Below are 19313 nucleotides of genomic sequence, written 5' to 3'. Positions count from 1 at the left end.
GGAAGACCCTCTCCATCCAAATTCCAGCAGTGGCTAAAACATGCGCAGCATGGTACAGTTTCCATTGCTCTCTATAGTCTCCAGGGCACTTTCCAAGCCTCTCCCTCATGGGATTTCATTTCAGAGATGAGAAAACTAGGCCAAGAGAGGGGAGGGGACTTGACCAAGGTCACAGAGCTAATCAGTGACAGGGCCAGAATTTGAGCCCTAGTTCATCTGACTTGAAATATCTTGTTTCTTTCTTCCTCTTCCAACTCCATCCTGAATGAAGTTAAAGAAAGGAGTGAGATGGGAGGTAAGAGCATGGCTAATTACCCGTTTCATAGAGTAGGATTTTTCTTTATGAAGCTCCATATCTGCCCACTCAATCACATACCCTTCTATCCTCTCTCATATCGCCCGTGCTTAAACCCCAGTCCCCACTGCTCTGGGGATAGAACGCAGGCTCCTTACCTATACCCACTGGGACCCGGACTGCCTCTTTGACCGCCTCTGTCTTAAACAGGACAAGCCTTTTCCCACCTCAGGGCCTTTGCACGGCCTGTTTCTTCTGTTAGGAAGGTTCTTCCTCTGGTTCTTTGCATGACCGACTCTTCATGCTTCAGGTTCTGAATAAATGTCATCTCTTGGGAAAACCCTCTCTCCTTAACCTTGTCTAAAGAAGACCTTCTGTCACTAAACATCATCCAGAATATTTATTTGAAGATGCTTATCACAATTTGCAGATATGGAGCTTCGCAATTTGCAATTAGGCATTGTGTTTGTGTCTTTGTTTGCCTTGTAAGCTCCCAGGGGGCAGGGACTGTGTCTGGAGCCTCTGACATGGTTATGTACTGGAGGGGATGCCTGCTGAGGGGGTGAGAGGGGATGAAAATCCAACCCTACTTCACTGGCCCACAATTTGCCGTGGTGCTGGCCGTGTCTGCCCAGAGAAGGCACCTTTTCCTCATTTGCACAAAGGTGCATATGGGTGCCGTGTGACTCAGCAGCAGTCTCGGCGGTGTCTGTCTGCTTTCCCCAAAACTCATCCTAAAGTGGCTCCAGTATCCCCAGGGTCTGTCACAGAAGGAAAGATTCCCATTTGGTTTCCGTGGCTTATAGTAAAACAGATACCCCTCTAGCCCTGTCCATAAGATGATTCTGTCCTCAGCCTACCCACCCCTGCTTTTGCCCCTCTCTGAGCCCCAGTTTTCCCATCTGTAAATTTGGCTTTTTTTCTCATTACCCTCCAGGTACCCCCTCAGTGCCCTCTTAGGGTGAACTCTATCTGTGCCCATTATTCAAATAGGACAGCAGAAGGTTGCAGGGTCAATGGGTGAAGACCTGGATAAGGCGGGGACTGCCTTACCTGCTCCTACAGCTCCACAAAGGTGGGTGGGGGTTCCTGGCCTCCTATCGGTTCCTCCACCCTCTCAGGCCTAGGAGCGGCTCTTATATGTCCGCAACAGCTCTGGGGACACAAAGGGGGCATAGCCGCCAGAAACCCGTCAATGTGTCATGTCAGGAGCAAATTGCGGTTTTCCCCGGCGGGCCTGGGCTAAGCCTTCCTTCTGAGGGGAGAAAGAGGGGGAAGTGGGAGGGGGCTGGAGTAGGTGCCCAGGGACTGTAGAGGCAGCTTCCTCCCCACAAGAACTAGGGGCAGGGGTGGAGCATTCAGCCCACTATGGGGTCTCCTTCTAGGGTTCCCCGAGGGCCACCCCACTGACATAGAATCCACCCTGCCTCCCCACCTATCCCAACTAAGGCCCAGGGAGGGAAGGAAGGAGCTTAATGCTGCTGGGTCTTCTAACCTTCTGCCAGCCCCCAACCCAGGCTTGGCATGGAGATGGCTCTGGGGACTGGAGAAAGAAATTCTGGGCTGACTTGGTGGGGGGCACCAACTCCACCTCTGCCTCCCAAGTCTCAGTGTCTCTGGGCTCCAGAGCAGACTGTTCTGTCCCCTTCCTGTGGCTGTTGTTGATGACGGTGAAGAGAAATGCATTCATTCATCCATTTATTTATTCTTCAGCGAGCATTTGTAGAGCACCTACTGTTTGCTAAGTGCTAAGGGTACAGCTGTAAACAGAGACAAATCCCCTGCCCTGAAGGAGATGACCAGTAAAAATATGATGCAATTAAAAATTTTTCTAATAGTCGCATTCTTTCATTGTAAAAAGAAACAAGTGAATTAATTTTAATAGTATAATTTATTTAACCCAATATATCCAAAATATTATCATTTAACATTTAACCAACATAAAATTATTAATGAAATACTCTGTATTTTTGCCTCTTGCTAAGTCTGAAATCCACTGACAGGACAGCAAATTTGGACTCGCCACATTTCAAGCACTCAGTCACCTCAGATGGCTTTTGGCCATCGTATTAGACAGCACAGCTCTAGGAGGAACAGATAAACACATGATACAGTACGTCAGAGGCTGATGACAGAAATAAATGAGTGTGCTGGGGGGGGTGCAGTTTTTAACATGATGGTCAGCAGAGGCCTCATTGGAGCAGGAGGAGAGGGAGTGGACCAGGTGGATATCGGGGGGAAGAGTAAGGCCAGGCAGAGGGAAGTGCAAAGGCCTTGAGGTGACGTGTCCAGGAACCCCAGGGAGGCCCATGTGGTGGAGGGCAGTGGGAGACATGGGCCGAGGAATCAATGGGCCCTGCAGGTTACTGTACAGACTTACAGACTTTGGCTTTTATCTACAATTCTTCTGCAGGTACTGGCTCATGCATCCCCTCCTCTAAGAAGCCCTCCGGACCCCCAAACTGGCTGCGATCTCACCACTCCCTCAGATTTCCTCTCCCAGAGTCTGTGACATGCCGGCCTAGAACCGTGTTTCTGTCTCTTTGTGGGTCTGTCTCCTGCATGTGACCCTTAGCCCTTGCCTGATGAGATGGGAAGGAAGGACGGTATTTGCCTCGCTTACCTCATCACCTCAGAACCCCTAACAATGCAACATCCATCTTGATGGCTTTAGAAACTGAGTCAGGTTCTTGAAACACACCCTACTTTTTTTTAAAATAAACTTTTTATTGAAATGTAAAGCACATACAGAGAAGACCAGATCACAAGTGTACAGCTCGATGTACTTTCACAAACCCAGTACTCCAGAAGCCCCCTGGTGTCCCCTCCAAGTCATTGCCCCCCAAGAGTAACCATCATCCTGACTTCTCACACAGTGGATGAGTCTGGTATGTTCTTGAGGGTCATAGAAATGGAATGGCACATGTGTGGTGTTCTGTGTGCAGCTTCCCTCACACTCAGTGTCTATGAAATTCACTCACATGTGGGAGGCAATGATTTGTTCTTTGCTGTTTACCACGCCATTACGTAAGCACACCACAGTTTGTTATCCGTGTTCCTGTATAGAGGCACCTGAGCTTTCCGGTTGTTGGCTATGATGAATAAAGCTGCTATGAATATTCTTGTCGAGTTTTTCTATGGACAAACGTTTTTGTTTTCCATTTCTCTGGGGTAACTAGCCAGAAGCAGGGGTGCTGGATCATAGTAGTGTGTACACAGGCTCAGCGTTCCCAGATACTGCTGGGGCTCTCTAAAGTGGCTCTGCCTTTGGGACGCTGCCAGTGGCCTGGAGAGTCACTGTTGCTCCACATCCTTGCCAGCACTGGGTATCACCAATATTTTTAAGGCGTTTGTTTGAGGGAGGAGGAAGGAAAATTAGCACTTAGTATTTATTGAGCACTTACTGCCTATAAGGCACTGACACGTGTGAATCTGTATAGTCACCACAAAGGCCCATGAAGTTAGCACTGTCATTATGTCCCCATCTTATGCTTGGGGAGCCACAACTCTGCAAGGGGAAGCCACTGGTCTAAGGTCACACAGGGGTCCAGCCAGTCCATCTGACTCTAACACTCGTCATCTTAACCACTGCCCAGCCTAGCCCCTGGGAAGGAAGATGCTACCTAGTTTCTGACCTGCTTTATCTTCCCCAATTCCTTCCAGACCCCACCCCAGAGGGGACTCTGACTCTCACCAGCTCCCCAGGCACCTGCAAGCCCCCTCAGACACTGAAGCTAAGTCAAGGATCAGGCCTGCCCATGGGAAAGGATTCATAAAAAAATGTATCTTTGCATCCCTGACTCAACAGGTCTAGGGCCTGGGAACTGCCCTAGTTAGCTGCTCTAGCCTCCTGGACAACTGATGTGCAGCCCTTTTGAGATTCCTGGTGACGATGTTGGAGAGCCAAGGAAGGGATGAGAGCAGGGGAGGTTCTTGATGAGGAGAACTATCTCTGGGCGTTAGCTCTGAGAACGAAGGCTATAGAGCTGGAATTCCCAGGTTTAAATCCCAACTCTGTTACTCACTATTGAGTGACTTACCTCACAGAGCTGCAGTTTTCCCATCTGCAAAATGGACTGATATTAAAGATGCCTACCCTCACCTGACTGGTCTGGCTATGAGGACAGGTATCCTGGGAATGGACTTTCAGGCATCGAAGGAGGGGTGCCAAGAGTACCAGAGAAATTCAGAGATCCCTGGGAGACCTTTCCAGAGGTACCTGAGCTAGAAAGGAAGAAGTAGGGTGGCTAGTGGCTGGTGGCTGGTGTGGACACAGGTGCTGGGAACATTGTATCATCTTCATCTTTCCAGGTGTGGGCTGCTTGGCAGGCCCCTGGGGGTCGATAGCTGTGGGCCCAGGATCAAAGACTTGGCTCTGCTCCTTTTTTGCTCTGTGACCTTGAGTCAGTCATATACTTGTCTGGCTCTCAGTTTCTTTAAAGGAAGATGATGCACCCCACTGCTGAGTGTGGTGTGAAGGAGCAAGGAGGGAGACTTGGACTCAGTCAGACAAGGTTCAAGTCCTAGCTCCACATAGGTGTGTGTCCTTGGGCAGGTCACTTCATCTCTCAGAGCTGCCACTTCTTCATCTAGGCTTGGGAGAATCTTGGAAGATGAGCAGTGCCCACAGGCACAGAACCATCATGATTGCCTCCCCAGGGGGTGGAGTCACAGTGCAGGGCTTCCCTTGCCAGACCAGCTAAAATGTTCTGCCCAGGGTAAATCTGAGGTAATTGACTCTTATTTTTACAGATGGGAAAACTGAAGTTCAGAGAGGAACTATGTTCTGTCCAAGGCCACACAATGTGTCCCTGGTTGCACCAAGGTGAGAACCCTGGACTCCTGACTCTTATAGCTTTGTGCCTTGGTTTCCCCACCCGTGCACTGGGCCTGGGGAGGGTGTTAAAGGGGCTTTAGGTGGCCATGAGTGTGCTGTGTGAACATCCACAGGCAGGATAGAGGGAGAGACGTGGGTGGCTCTGACATGCCTGGGTTGGGCATCAGCCACCCATGGATTACCTAGGCGTCTGTATTTGCCAGGCTTGTCTCAAAGCTGCCATTGTCCCAGAGCCAGGAAAATGATGGGTGATGGAATTAGACCCAACGGTGAGGGACAAGGGGATGGTCCTGGCATCCGGGCCAAGGCAAGGGCAGGTCCTCCTTCCTCTGCAGCATAGGCTTGAGCCAGGCTGTGATAGTGCCGACCTGCCAGGGCACCGTGGGCTCTGGGAGCACTGGCCTCCTGACCAGGCCTCTGGCCACACCATAGCACCCACAGACACCTGTATATGCCCAGACATGGATCCCTAACATATGGCTGCCACTCCAATAATTTCCAGGGCTGGAGTACCAACTGATCATAGAGGCCTCTGATGTACATTTCTTTTTCAAAGTTATTATTATTATTATTATTATTATTATTATTATTACATTTTAGCAAATGATACTGATTTTCAGGACTGTATAGAATACACTTACTTTAAAATGTATTTTAACTATATTATAGTTAAATGTATAAACATACATTTACTTGTAAAAGGAGTCACTTTAAAGAATAATATCAGTATCGACCCCAGGAGAGGAGATGGGGCAGATGTGACAAATTTTGAGAGCTGATCCTTACATGAATGTCATCTCTGAGACATGGAAACATCCTCAGCTCAGATGACGTATGAGTGAACATGGGAGCCCACAGACACCGGAAACATGAATGGACACTAGAGATCTTTTCACACATGAACCTCCACAATTGGACAGCATGTCTGCACAGACATCCAGGTTGCCCTGATTCACAGGCTGTTTATACTCTGATAGCTGCTCAAAAGTGCACATGCTGGCACATGGTGTTGCACAGTTAACTTCCTACTCCCGACTCCAACGTGCACATGCCTGTGGCTAATATTTATTGAGCATTTACTGTGTGCTGGGCATTGTGCCTCGTGACAACCCTGCAGATTTTGGTACTATTATCATTCTCATTTTATAGGTGAGGAAACTGAGGCTCAGAGAGTGAAGCGACTCACCCAGGGCATGCACCAGGGAGGCGGCAGAGCTAGGATTGGGACGAAGGCAGGCTGGCTCCAGAATTCCAAACCCATCTCTGCCTCCTGACTTACCAGGTGGTCTTGGGCCAGTTGTCCCACTTCTCTGAGCCTCAGTCTCTGCATCTGTGAATTGGGGACAGTCCTCATCTCCCTCAACTGTTGTGAGGATTAAAGGAGGTGACACAGGAAGGACTCCTGGGAGCACACTGGGCTTTCTACAATCTCCCTATGAATAGGGCCATCCTTAAGTTACCAAGATTTGGGGGCAAGTAGCTAAGGTGGGGTGAGAAGAGTTTTGCTACTTGCTAAACTGGGAGTTGACCTTGCTGTGCCTTAATGTCCTCAACTATAAAGTGGGAATGGGAAGGTTGCCCTCCCCACACAGGATTATTATGTGTATTAAATGAGCTGGTACAAGTCAAGCCCCAAGCATAGCATTCAGCAGGTACTCAATATATGCTCAAGCTTGCCCCCAAGGCTGTGACCAGCTTTTCTCTGACCCCAAGCTGATCTTAGACCCCAAAACCCACCGAAAGGGAAAAAAAGCCACACATTAATTTACTACAAATAATGAGGTCGAAACATTAGTTGTTTGTGGGGGCCTTTGTCCTTTTTATTGCCAAGATCCCAGCCCAAGCTTGCCCTGCTCACTCCTTGTCAAAGGAATCAGCCAGCGGTGTTAGGGGGCCCAGTCCACCCAGCTCCAGTCAGAGGCTCTTCCATGGGGTGCAGCCAGCTGGCAGCATGCAGGCAGCTGGCAGGCAAATCCTGCCCTGGTCAGCCCAGCTTCAAGTCCAGCACCAGGGCATTCTGGCAGGAGGCGAAGGACCAGATGTAAGTGGGGGAGCCACTCAGGCACAGGATGGGATGAACCAGGGTTGTGGCCAGAAATGGAAGGCAGCATAGTATTTAAGAACAGAGAATGAACTAGATTCACCGGTGACCCTTCACCTCGCTGAGCCTCAATTTTCTCAACAATCAAGTGGAAACAAGCACTACCTCTACCTCCCAGAGTAGAGCGATCGAATGAGCAAAATGCACATTTAATACTCTAGCACAAGCCTCGGCATGCAATGTAAAGCTAATATTTACTGAGCACTAACTGAATGCATTTAAGTGAATTATCTCAATAAATCATCACAACAGCTCTCTGAGATGGATACCCATAGTATCATCCCCATTTTCAGCATAGAAAAATAGAGGCATAGAGAAAGATAAAGTAATTTGTCCAAGGTGGCAGGGAAAAAGAGTAGCAGAATTCATGTTTCCCTCTGGGGAGCCCCTGGCCAAGAAGAAGGAGTATGGGTTTTGAGGGGTGGGATATTGCTCAAGGGATTGGCAGGATTGTACTGATGGCCAGTGCCCTCCTCAGCCCTACTCCCTTCAGGCTGAGAGAGGCAGGCTTTTGCTCATCACTCATTGGCCAAAAGTGATGACTGACATGGCCTTTCCCAGCTCCTTTCCTCACCTCTACTATGTTCAGCTCTGCCAGGTTATAATTCATGTCCAGAAAGTCTGGAAGCGGGAGCCCAACTTGGAGCACATCTGGGAAATACAGTAAGAGTCATTTTAGTCTGCCTGCTCTGCAATTGATTAAGGAGTGGCTGCCTGAAGCAGAACAGTGGGGAAAAGTGCAGTGATTGATTCGTGATGTCTGCCAGCTGCCCAGGCGTAGAGAGCATAGGCCAAATCACCATGTATATATATCCCAGGTCTGGGTCAAGATATGACTCATGGTGTGGGATCAAGGGTCCCAAATTGTGGCAGGGGCCTTTATCCTCAGAGAGGTAACATTAAGACTACATTAATCTCAAGGATTCATCAATAACCATTCACTCCCTTTCAGCTTCTCCCTACTGGAGTTAGTGAAGGGGCTTTGAGACCGCCCAAGTGGCATCCCTTCCTGTTTAGAGCGCATCCTGGCACTAGCAAAATCAAAATCTGTTTGGCAACCTTACCATTGACAGCTGGGATGTAGGCTTCTTGGAGAAAATCAGTGATAAAGCCAGTCAGTTCCTTCTCCTGCAGGAAGAGAGAAAGAGAGAAAATACCCACATCCCATCATTCAATTCAATTCAATAGATTTTTTTTAGCCTTCACTCTAAATGAATCTTGAGACCACAAGAATAAATATTAGAGACATCAAATCATTCAGCTAGCATAAAAACGAGGCTTAACCCTGTCTGACTGTAGATTAATGCTCTTCACCTCTGCTTAGTCCCTGTTTGGGTGACATGTGGGTCTTGGGTCATGGCACAGGCATGGAGGAATTGAGGAGATATTGGGTGGTTTGTGGAACCCACTGCTGCTCCTACACAAAACTCAGTGGCTTTAATTCACTACCTCTCTGTACCTCAGTTTTCCCATCTGTGAAAATGGAATATAACAACACCTACTCACAGGGTTTCCGTGAGGGTTCAATGAGTTTGACTAAAGCACATAACACAGAGTAAGTGCTCAGTAAGTGTGGTTGCTGCTGCTGCTGCTGCTGTTGTTGTTGTTGTTGTTGTTAACACCTATTGCATCAGGTTCTGTATTGGGCTTTGAGGCTACAGAGACTAATAAAAATGACAGCTGGGTCAACCAAGCCAGCTCAGGCTGCTGCTATACAAGACAGTGTTTGAAAGTCAATCCAAGGAGATGTCTAGATTCTATCCAGAAAAGGAAACAGGGACTCAGAGAGGCTAAGTGACTTTCCTAAGGTCGCATAGCAAGTCAAGAGCCCCAGATCCCACAATGACCTGCTCTATTTACTCTACCTCCATTTCGGGGTTTTTTCCAGCAGTCCCAAGAGAGAATAGGCCCAATCTTACCAGACCAGACAGAAGCACTTACATCAAAGGAACCAATCGATGAGGACTTCCGAGACAGGCTCAGTAATCTGTGAGAGGAGGAGACAAAAAAAAAGGATGAGGGTGGTCAGAGCCGCTGCTCCTGGTCCTGGAGAAAGAGGATCTCAAACACCCCAACCCCTCCTTGATGCTTTCTAACCAGGTATTCATAAGTTTCTGCTTGCATGCTACCTTTGATGGGGCACTCACCATCTTTCATTATAGCCCATTCTGTTCCCCACAGCTCAAACCACTGCCTCCTCTACTGGTCCAGACTTTTCCCTCTGGGACCCCCAGTATATTGCTCCTGTCCAAGGCCAGGTATGCAGATATTTGTAGCCCAAAAAGTTAGTCCCAGATGCTTGCAGGACAGAGTTAGGATCCCTTACCCAGCCCAATTCCCTGCACAGTCTCCAGTAGGCACTAATCCATGTTGGCACCAGAACAGGCCATGTGATGGTCATCTGGTGGCTTTATCTTCCCAACATCTATTCTTATTCCAGTAATGGACCCTCTATTTTCTGCTCTCATTCCAAGGCATTCAGATGAACCCAGAGCCCCCAGGGTGAGCACATGACCCAGGCCTGACCAATCAGAACATTCTATCTCTTAAGAGATTGTGATTAACTTAGGGTTGGTCATATGATCTGTGGTAGACCAATGAGAAGCAGCCTTGGTAATTTTATTAGAACCATTGGACAAAAGGCCTCTCTTGTTGTTGGGGTCACTTTGACACCACCTGGGAAGAGGCTGCTTGAGAATCTAGCCAACAAAGTGGACAGCAAGAGCCAAGGCAGGATGGAGACAGATTTTGAGGACTTTATTTGTGTACCTAGGTCTAGCCATGCCTGAAAGCAAGTCTGCTTCTAGAATTTTAATTATATGAGCCAAAAGATTTCCTTTGGGGCTTAAGTCAGTTAAAGTTGAAACCGTCTCTTGCAACTGAAAGGATCCTGGCCTAATACAAATCAGATCAAAGATTAAGGCAAATGCAAAAAGGAGTAACTGAAGGGTAAAGCTAGGATGTTGAAGTGGGATAATGAATATAATGTAGGTAGCCAGTGTCTCGCATACAGGCAGAGCTCTATAACTATTAGCTGTTATTAGCATAAGGGAAAGCTGCCTGAAGGGGATATCATCTGAGCTGGGTGCTGACTGATAGGTGGCATTTGGACAGCATGGGCAAAAGCCTATTAAATGAAAAAAGGCTCATGGGCGCACGATTAGACTCACTGTGCAAGACCCTAGTGGAATAGTAGGAGCAGTGTGGGAGAATTTGAAAAGTTACTAGCATTAGCCTTCAATGCCAGGCTAAGATTTGACAAAAGATCATGCAGACAATGAAATCTGTTGAGGATTCTAGAGCAGGAATAGTAATCATAGCAGCCTAATAGTGTAGACTGTGTTGGATGGATCAGGGAGAAACCTTGGAGCAGGAGAACAAATGGTACTGGTAATGTCCATGCAGGGGTGCAGGGATGCCAGTGTGGGCAGCAGACTCCTACCTGTCCAGAGAGGTAGTCATCTGCAGCCGGTCCTCACGCACTGAGTACTGAATTTTCAGGTTGAAGTGCTAGCATGAGGGAAGTAGGGAGAAGGCAATAGGCACCCCCAATCAGGGCTGGTAAAACCAGAGTCTTTACCATCTTCCCAGTACCATCACCACTGCCAAGACAACAGAGGTCTCCTCTCTGTCCATCATACCTTCAGAAACTGAACCTAGGGGTCTCCTCATGCCCCTAGCCCAGGCTCTTCATCCATCCCTGTACCTGGCCCAGGATGGCACCCTCAAAAATACCTGGCAGGTCTATAGATTTCTGCACACACCATGTTATTGCTCCCGGCCTTTGCACACCCTGTAACCTCTGCCTGGAGTACTCTCCATCACTAGCCTCCCCAACATCAACCCTTCCCTGGAAGAGGAGGCATCACCTCCTCAGAGAAGTCCTCTTTGATTTCTTCAAACTGACTTTGGGATCTCTCTAGGTTTCCATAGTCCCCTGGTTAAGCCCTTTGCTGTCCTTATAGATGCTGATGAATGTTTGAGGGTGGGAGGGAAGGAGAGAGGGAGCAAAGGAGGGAGGTTAGGAAAAGGAAGGACTAAACTATTGACCCTCAGTTTGTTGATCTTTCTAGCCATTCAAAGGTTCAATGTCAGAGCTAAGGATCAGACATTAGGTGACAATGTCTGGGAGGTTAGGACAATTGAGATTAACTAAGAACCCTTCAATCCATTACTTGACTACCAACTAAAATCCCACATTTCAAGAGGTTAGGCCTAAATGGAGAACAGATTCTACTCACAGCTTCCAAGAGAAAGAGAGACGCAGGAGCCTTGCCCCGCCGCTGAGCAGCAAACATCTCCAGTGTGCCATGGAAGTGCAGGAGGCTCTTGCCTGCCTTCATGGTCACCTTGGAGGGCTTGTTTATCCTGATCTGGGTCATCAAGGGCTTTGACTTGGGATAGGCCTCAGCAACCTACAAAAACCAGGAAACTCCCTCAGACTGGTGGCTTCAGTCGAAACCAGAAGTCCATCATGAAATAGGTGATTCTACCTTGGGCACAAGAAGTACAACATGCAAAAGCTGAGATATGTCTATCAGGAAATAAAAGGAACAAAACAGACAATCTGACTATTTCTGTATTGGACATAAAAATTACAATGCACAAATGCTGAGCTGTTTCTATGCTGGACCCAAAGGGTACTTCATGGAGAAGGTGGGATGATTCTACATTGGACAAAGGAGATGTGGTATGGAAAAGCTGCCTCCCAAGTCCCTTATCCTTTGACTGTAAAACAGGGCAGAGCAGGACATAGTAATCATGGGTACTCAGGGCACTCACTTTAGGGATGAAGCCTGCCAATGTATTAGTGGTTTGTGGGGGCAGCTCACCAATCTACAAAATGAAAGTCAAGGTTAGGATTACTGAAGCCTTCCCTGACCCCTCCTAACATCACCTTATGGAGATAAGGTGTGCCTTCTGAGGTTCTCTTCATCAAAACACTGTCACTCTGTGATTAAGTAAATAATAAACTTCTGGGTAGCCCAGAGTGTGGCTCACACATTCCAATGCCCATAGCTCCTAGTACAAGGTCAAATGCTGAGAAAATGTTTTTGGATGAAAAGTGGGGAGATAGATGGGAATGAGTGGGTGTAATGGGTGAGGGGGGTAAGTGGAATTCATGGATAGATAGATGGATGGGGGAATGGATAAACAGATGGGTGGGCAAGTGGCTGGGTAGCTGGGTGGCTGGGATGAGTGTTTATGTAGGAAAATGAATGATAGATTAGCAGGTGGATGGGTAGGTAATAATGAAAAGAATGATACATGAAATGATAGGTCAATGGGAAGATGGTAGAATTGTATGATAAATGGTGAAACAATGGATGATGGATGGATTAATGGGTGTGAGGATGGATGGGAAGGTACATGGATGGATAGTGGGTGAATGGACGAATGAATGAATGGATCAATGTGGCTGGCTGGCTGGCTGGCTGGCTGGATGGATGGATGGATGGATTGGATAGATAGTAGGGTGGATGAGTAGAAGAGTAGAAGGATGGATAATGGAGAGTTAGGTAGATAGATACATGGGTGTTTGGGTGATAAATGGAAGATACATAGATTCACTCATTCAGTAGTATCAGGTCATGATCTAGATGTTGTGTGGATGATATGAATGAATGGATGGATGCTAGCTGGAAGGATAGAGCTTAAGGCATGAATACATAGAAGTGAGGTAGAAGGATGGGTGTGTGATGATTGGATAAAAGGAAGGTAAATGGTTGACCAATGCATGAAATGCATGAAAGTTGTAGGTAGATGAATAAATAGCTGGTTGTATGGACAAGTGAATAGATGGTTGAGCTGGTGGTTACAAGAACAGAGAGATGGTAGATGGTGAGGTAAACTAATAATAGAAACATATATCAATCTCAGCATCTTCCAGTTCTAGTGTTGCCCACAACCCCAGGATAATTCTCAGAATGGACACACCAGGCAGGGACTGTTATTAAAGGGGGCAGAGGCAGATGACGGGGGGATGGCCCTGGACAGCTCACCATCTTATCCTGGATGTTCACATCAAATGACTTCTGCAAAAGGGCAAGCTCTGCTGTGAGGAAGGCGGCTGAGAGCAGCAGCTGTGAGGAGCCTTCAGCATAGTCGTCAGGGAACTCGTGGGCCTCCCTGGTATCAGCAAGCTTGATGGTATTGCCCTTTGGCTGCTGCACCACAGGCTGTGGGACAGTAGAAGAGAGACACTCGGCCTTGGCCATGAAAGACAGTGGCTGGGGAATGAGTCTCAGTCTTCCGAACTAATGGCACTCAAACCAGCCCTAAGACAGCAAGTCATCAGATGTTAGAGCCAGAGCAGGCTACAGTGGCTCAATGCTCCCAAGATGCAAATGGGTAGACTGAGGCCCAAGAAGATAAGGAAATCAGTCACTAAACCACTGATGGTTCCTCCTACGACTGCTTAAGTAACCTCGGTTAATCTGACTCTGGCTGGTTGAGCCCACATTTATACAGAATGTGTTTTCTCTTTCTCAAGTAAATAGAAAATAATATGGGGCCTGTAAGAACCATACTGTAGGAAGGCTTTGCATGGAGATAACTTCATGAGATTTTCCTTCCCATTCCTGGAAGATGCATCTTACCTAGTCACCTGGGGCTCTGGAGACCTGGGTGAGGACTCAACTCTGCCACCAGCTCACAGTGGGACCCTAGCCAAGCCTTACCTCCTCCAGGCCTCAGTATTCCCATTTGTACAATGGTAGGGTGTAACTGGGTGAACCACTTATTGGGAAAAGCAAACAGCCTTGAGAGTTGGCAGTCCTGGAAATCAGCTCAGAGACTCAGAGTTCAAGTTGGGTGCAGAAAGGAGAGGGCCCCAACGTCGGGGAAAACTCTCAATGTGGGCCTAGTCTGCAAGGGTTTGAGCCCCACCCCCCCCCTGCTCCCCCACCCAATCCATAGCCCTAGACAGCCTCCACCACTCAGGCCAGAGACCCTGAGGCCTTAGGCCCCTGGTGACCACCCCCTGGTGCTTACACTGAAATCCACTTGGATGTAGTTGGCTGTGGTAGTTGGTATGGATGTCAGGACATACTTAACAGTGCCCATCTGGCCTATAGGCATGGCATCTGTGCAGAGAGAGGTTCCACTCAGAGAGGTGCCAAACCTGGGGCAACCCAGAGAACCTGGCACCAGCTAGCTTCTACCTGACCTTGGCCTGGGTGCCAGGAACATTGGCCCTCTGTTTGACCCAAGGCAAATTACTTAGCATCTCTGGGCTTCAGTAATTTCATCTGTAGAATGGAGGCAATGGTACCTGACCTGGAAAATCATGCCTCCTCCCATCACCCTGCAGGCACAAAGCTTGAGAGTTCACCAAGGGTTGTCACAACTCAGTTCTCACCACACACTGGCAGTGTCAGGATTATCAGTTCTGTTTTACAGATGAGCAAACTGAGGCTCGGAGGAGTGAAGGGACTTGTCCCAGGCCACACTGCTGGGCACATGAACCTATATTCTTCATTTCTAGCCATTGGGCTTTCCTCTCTCCCATACTCAGGAGCCTTGTGGACCCCAAGATGATGAAGGCTGCAGATGCTCTTGGCAAAGAGAAGAGGTATCATCATCATTGGGATTACTATTTGGGGTGCAAGGTGCATGGATGAGCCCACAACGGGGCTGTCCTTGGAGTCTGGGGGCATGATGGATAGAACAATGGATGAAGGGGCTGAGAGGCAAGGACCCCAGAGTCCCTCAGGGCTTTGGGCTTCCCATCCGGACAGTGAGAGGATGGACAGACACCATGACCTCAGACCTCCTCTAGTACCAAGGCTGGGCTGGGAGCAGGCACTTGAATCAAGAGTAGGGTATCAAAGTCCACCCATCCTAATATCCCCATGTGTGAGCGAGGCATGGCTAGTACTACTCACCATTCAGGTTGGCCCACTTCTTGTTCACATACACCAAGACTGCATCAATGGCTGGACACATCTGGAAGCAGAGAAGGCGCTGGACTGAAGGGGCCCCAGCATGATGACCTCACTCCTCACAGCTGGATGGTACTTCATGGGGAGTCCCAAGAGCCCTGGAGGGACAGGGACTAGAGGGTCAACTGAGGCTATAGTCATACAGAAAGTCAATGGCAGAGCATGGACTAGAATTCAGATCTTTTGACCACCGCCTACAAAATCAATGAGGACTTATTCCACAGTGACTGAAAATCTGGGCAGGGTTGGCAAGCTGTGATGTGCAGGCTGCCATGTCCTCATCAGCTACTATCAGTCAATCAGGCTCAGCACCTAAGATAAAATGCACCTGCCAACCCTTGCTCTAAGCACTCACACAGACAAGGGGTAGAGGCTTGCTCTAGGCACTCACCAGGCCAGGGAGAATTTTGTGCAGGGTGCTGTCCAGGAACTTGTTGATAACATTAGGCATCATGCTGGATGCAGAGGATGGGGACAGGGGCATAGATGGCAGGAGGTTAGGCACAGGACAAACAGGGCCATGGACAAGGAAGTGCAATGGCTCAGGAGGTGGGACACTGGGCCAGGGTGACAATGTGGACCCAGCCTTCCTCCCCAGCCAGAGGGCCACTCACTTGCTAGGAAGGTTAGTCTTTACGCTGCCCAGGATGACCTCACAGCCCTCACTCTTGAACACGGGGAGGCCCGTCTCTTCATCCTGCAGAAGCCGGTTGGTGGCTGTGATGTTCAGGACCACAGTGATCTCCATGTTCTTACCTATGAAGCTAGAGGAGAGGGCAAGTGGACATCATGGGCATCTCTGCCGCTGTGGCCACTGACCTTGTCTCCTCTCTGCCCACATTCTCAGCAGCTCTAGGAGGGTAAAAGTGTGGGGGATCACCCCCATAAGACAGAAAAGGGGATAGGACCTGTCCAAAGTTACAAAACCAGTCTTTTCTCTCCCTCTTACTTTGGTGAACTCCTATACATCCTTCAAAACCCTGCTCAGCTGTTATTGTTTCTGATCCTCTCATACTGCCAAAGCTTCCTCTGTCCTAGGCTAACCATTCAGTCTGTGGTTGTCTGTGCTCACGTCTAGCTCCCATCAAAGGTAGGAATCCAGTTTGCATCATCTCAGACCACAGCATCCCGGTGGTACGAAGTATTCAATAAATGTGAGACAAGGAAGCCGTTCTCCCTCCCTCCTCTCCTAATCTGCCATACTCACCTCTTGCCAGTGATGGTCATGCCGGTGGATACACACTGGAAGATGCCCACCCCAGGTGTGAAGCTCAGTGTGATGACAGGAAGCTTCACATCCTTCACCTTCATACTGGGAGGGGACAGACATCCACAGCAATGAGAACCTGGCAGGTGAGACCTCACCAGGCCCTCAACCTGCTCTTCTACCACCTTGCTTGGGAGGCTTGGGTAAATTCTCTATCCCACCAGGATAAACTTGCTTTGTGGGACCATCATGAAACACAAACAAAAGGCTGGACATGAACCCAATATGTGTACAGAAAACACTCATCATGTGTAAGTTGGGACACTTGGCTGACGATGTGACCTTGGCCTGCACCCTACCCTGTGGGCCTCAGTTTCCCCATTGGCAAAATGGGGAGATTTGCTATGATCAGTGTTTCCCAATAGTGGAACTATTGACATTTTGAATAGGATAACTTTTTGTTGTGGGGGGCTGTCCTAGTCATCCTGTAGGATGTTCAGCAGCATCCCTGGCTTCTACCCTCTTAGAGGCACCAGATGCAGAGCATGACAACCAAAAATGTTTCCAGACATTGCCAAATGTCTCTTAGAGGCAAAATCACCCCTGGCTGAGAACCAACAGTCTAAGATCCAGGATAACGGAGATGTGGCACATCTACCTTCACCTGCTAATCCTGAGCTCTTGGCAGACATTGCTAATTGATCACAGTCCTATTTCCTGCTCGGTCCAGAGAGTGCCTCCCCAGTACATCATTCCAGGCAGCCCCTATTAATTAATAACCCCTTAGACCACTTGCCATTGAACTAATTTGCCTCTGTTGTTAGATGATTGTTGATTCCTTTCTAGCTCTGGCTTTTAAGGATTTTTTCATTTAGTTGCACGTATATTCCGTGACCCCTGCTGCCTGCAGGAGTTGAAGTTGGACTTTTCGACCCCACTTCCTCCTCCCAATATCCTTGCTCACAACCAGGCAGGAGTTGTCCCCAGTGGTGACTGAGGAGACTGAAGCCCAGGCGGGAACAGTGACCTGCCCAGGATCACAGAGCAAGCCAGCAATAAGGCAGGAAAGAGGCCCTAAACCCTGTACTCCCACCTGACTTATCAGGTCCTGGCACAGCACTCCCCACCACCCTCTATGATAACCATCACTCCCCTGAAGCCCCTCCCCTGCTCACTCTGTGATGCCCTTAATAGGTTTCACTCCTGGTCGTTTCTTGCCCGCCTCGGCTGCCATCTTCTCCAGGATATGACTCTCATCCATGGCACTCTGGACCTCTGGAAAGGAGCAGGGTCCAGAGAGACACTCAGCTGGGCTCCTCACTGCTTCCCCGCCCTGGACCAATCTCTCATGCCCCTAAATGGCACCACTACATGCCCCTGTGCCCTACCCTGAGCTGGGTGATCCAGGGACCCAGAGATGAGTCATGCCCAGCTTCTGCCCTCTTCCAGCCTTATGGGGGAGACAGTCAGGAACAATGACAGTAATGAGCGACAAGAGCCATAATAAGCTCAGGCAGCTGGAGGAACCACATGAAGGGTTTGAGCCAGGAAAAAAAGAGCTGGGGAAGGCTTCCAGGAGGAGGTGACATGTTAGTTGGTCCTTTAGGGAGGGATAGGAATTTTCACCAGGAAGAAAAAGGATAAAGGGGGCTACTCTGGGCAGAGGGTACAACAAGTACAAAGGTGGGAAAGGGGGAAGAAGGTGGCATGATGAGGGGAATGTGAGAAATACAGCGTGGCTTGAGGGGGGAGAAATATGAGAGAAAAACTGGAGCAGTTTGCAGGGGTCACGTCATGGAGGCCTTGAACTCCAAGCCACTCTTATACCTGGATGATTAGGGAACTCATCTGGAATCCTGTTAAAATGCAGATTCTGTGCCTGAAACCAAGATATTCAGATTCCTCTGGCCTGGAGGCCCCAACCCTGAATGACACTGCCAGAAATGCCTCCATAATGGTCACGGGTTAATTCCCAGAAAAGAGACAAATACTGAGCTGATAGAACTGTCATTAGCCCTTTGCACCTGGATGTGACTTCATTTTTCTTGAACTCTTGAGCTCAAAGGTGAAAAATAAATTTTAAAATCAAATCCCCCCCCCCAGGCAGTTTTAATCTCATATTTCATTTGATCCTGCCAGGTAAAGACTAGTTACCCTATTTAGCATTTCTTTACATTTTATATTTGCAGATGACGAAACAGCAACACAGAGAGGGTAAGTGAATTTCCTGAGGTCACACAGAAAATTATTGGCTGAGCTGGGATTTGGCTTCTGTCTGCCACCCCTACAGCCCACTCGTGGCCACCAACCCCTGCTTCCAGGGCCAAGGAGAGACTACAATGAAGCAGGATTTCCAGCTGTGCCTCCAACTTGTGGGGGGACTTGGACAAGTCACCCCATTTTCTCAGGAATAATAATAACATTGTATTATGAGAATCGCGGAATGCTCAAGCCATGCAAAAATAAGCAGTCACTACGTACCTACCACCTACCCCCTGTCTAGCCACCCTGCCTCACATTCAGGCCAGCCAGCTCACCGTGGTTCATGATGTCCATGCCCAACCGCAGCAGTGCCCCAGGGTCAGCTCGTGTGTGGGTCAGCAGGCCGCAGAGCACCAGACACAGGATCCGCAGCATGGCTCCACCTGCGCCGTGGGGCCTGAATTGGGTGCGGCCCACCAGGCCCTGTTACCCGTGGAGATCCCCCATGCAATAGAGCAGACAAGGCCCCTTTGATGATTTCTGGGTTCCAGGAGCCTGTGAACTCCAGCCAATTCAGCAAACCTCATTACTGCCTTCCAGAGGGGTCAAAGAGTGTTCAGATTAAACACAGGGCCTCTGGAGTCATACGAGGCAGGTCACTTCTCTTTCTAAGCCTCAGTTTCCTCATCCGTGGGCATGATACATTCTAACCAGTCTGCACTATGGGG

The 19313-nt window shown here is 48.8% G+C and overlaps 1 protein-coding gene across 1 annotated transcript; it reads right to left on the bottom strand.

The window, feature by feature from the left end:
• Nucleotides 1-7068: 7068 nt before the first annotated feature.
• BPIFB6 (BPI fold containing family B member 6) lies at nt 7069-19020 on the bottom strand. The gene is made up of 15 exons (XM_039863683.1): nt 18921-19020; nt 17559-17658; nt 16384-16488; nt 15791-15940; nt 15568-15631; nt 15120-15180; nt 14227-14318; nt 13236-13412; nt 12016-12069; nt 11475-11648; nt 10676-10743; nt 9175-9220; nt 8298-8361; nt 7808-7884; nt 7069-7149 (listed from the first exon to the last, which is right to left on the bottom strand). Exons 1-15 carry the CDS (start codon nt 19018-19020, stop codon nt 7117-7119), a joined length of 1365 nt encoding a protein of 454 aa, XP_039719617.1. The 3' UTR covers nt 7069-7116.
• Nucleotides 19021-19313: the final 293 nt, after the last annotated feature.

Source organism: Pteropus medius, unplaced genomic scaffold, assembly GCF_902729225.1.
Source record: "Pteropus medius unplaced genomic scaffold, Ma_sr-lr_union100, whole genome shotgun sequence".
NCBI lineage: Eukaryota > Metazoa > Chordata > Mammalia > Chiroptera > Pteropodidae > Pteropus > Pteropus medius.
Note: the sequence above shows the minus strand (reverse complement) of the source record. Positions and strands in the feature narration are given on the sequence as shown.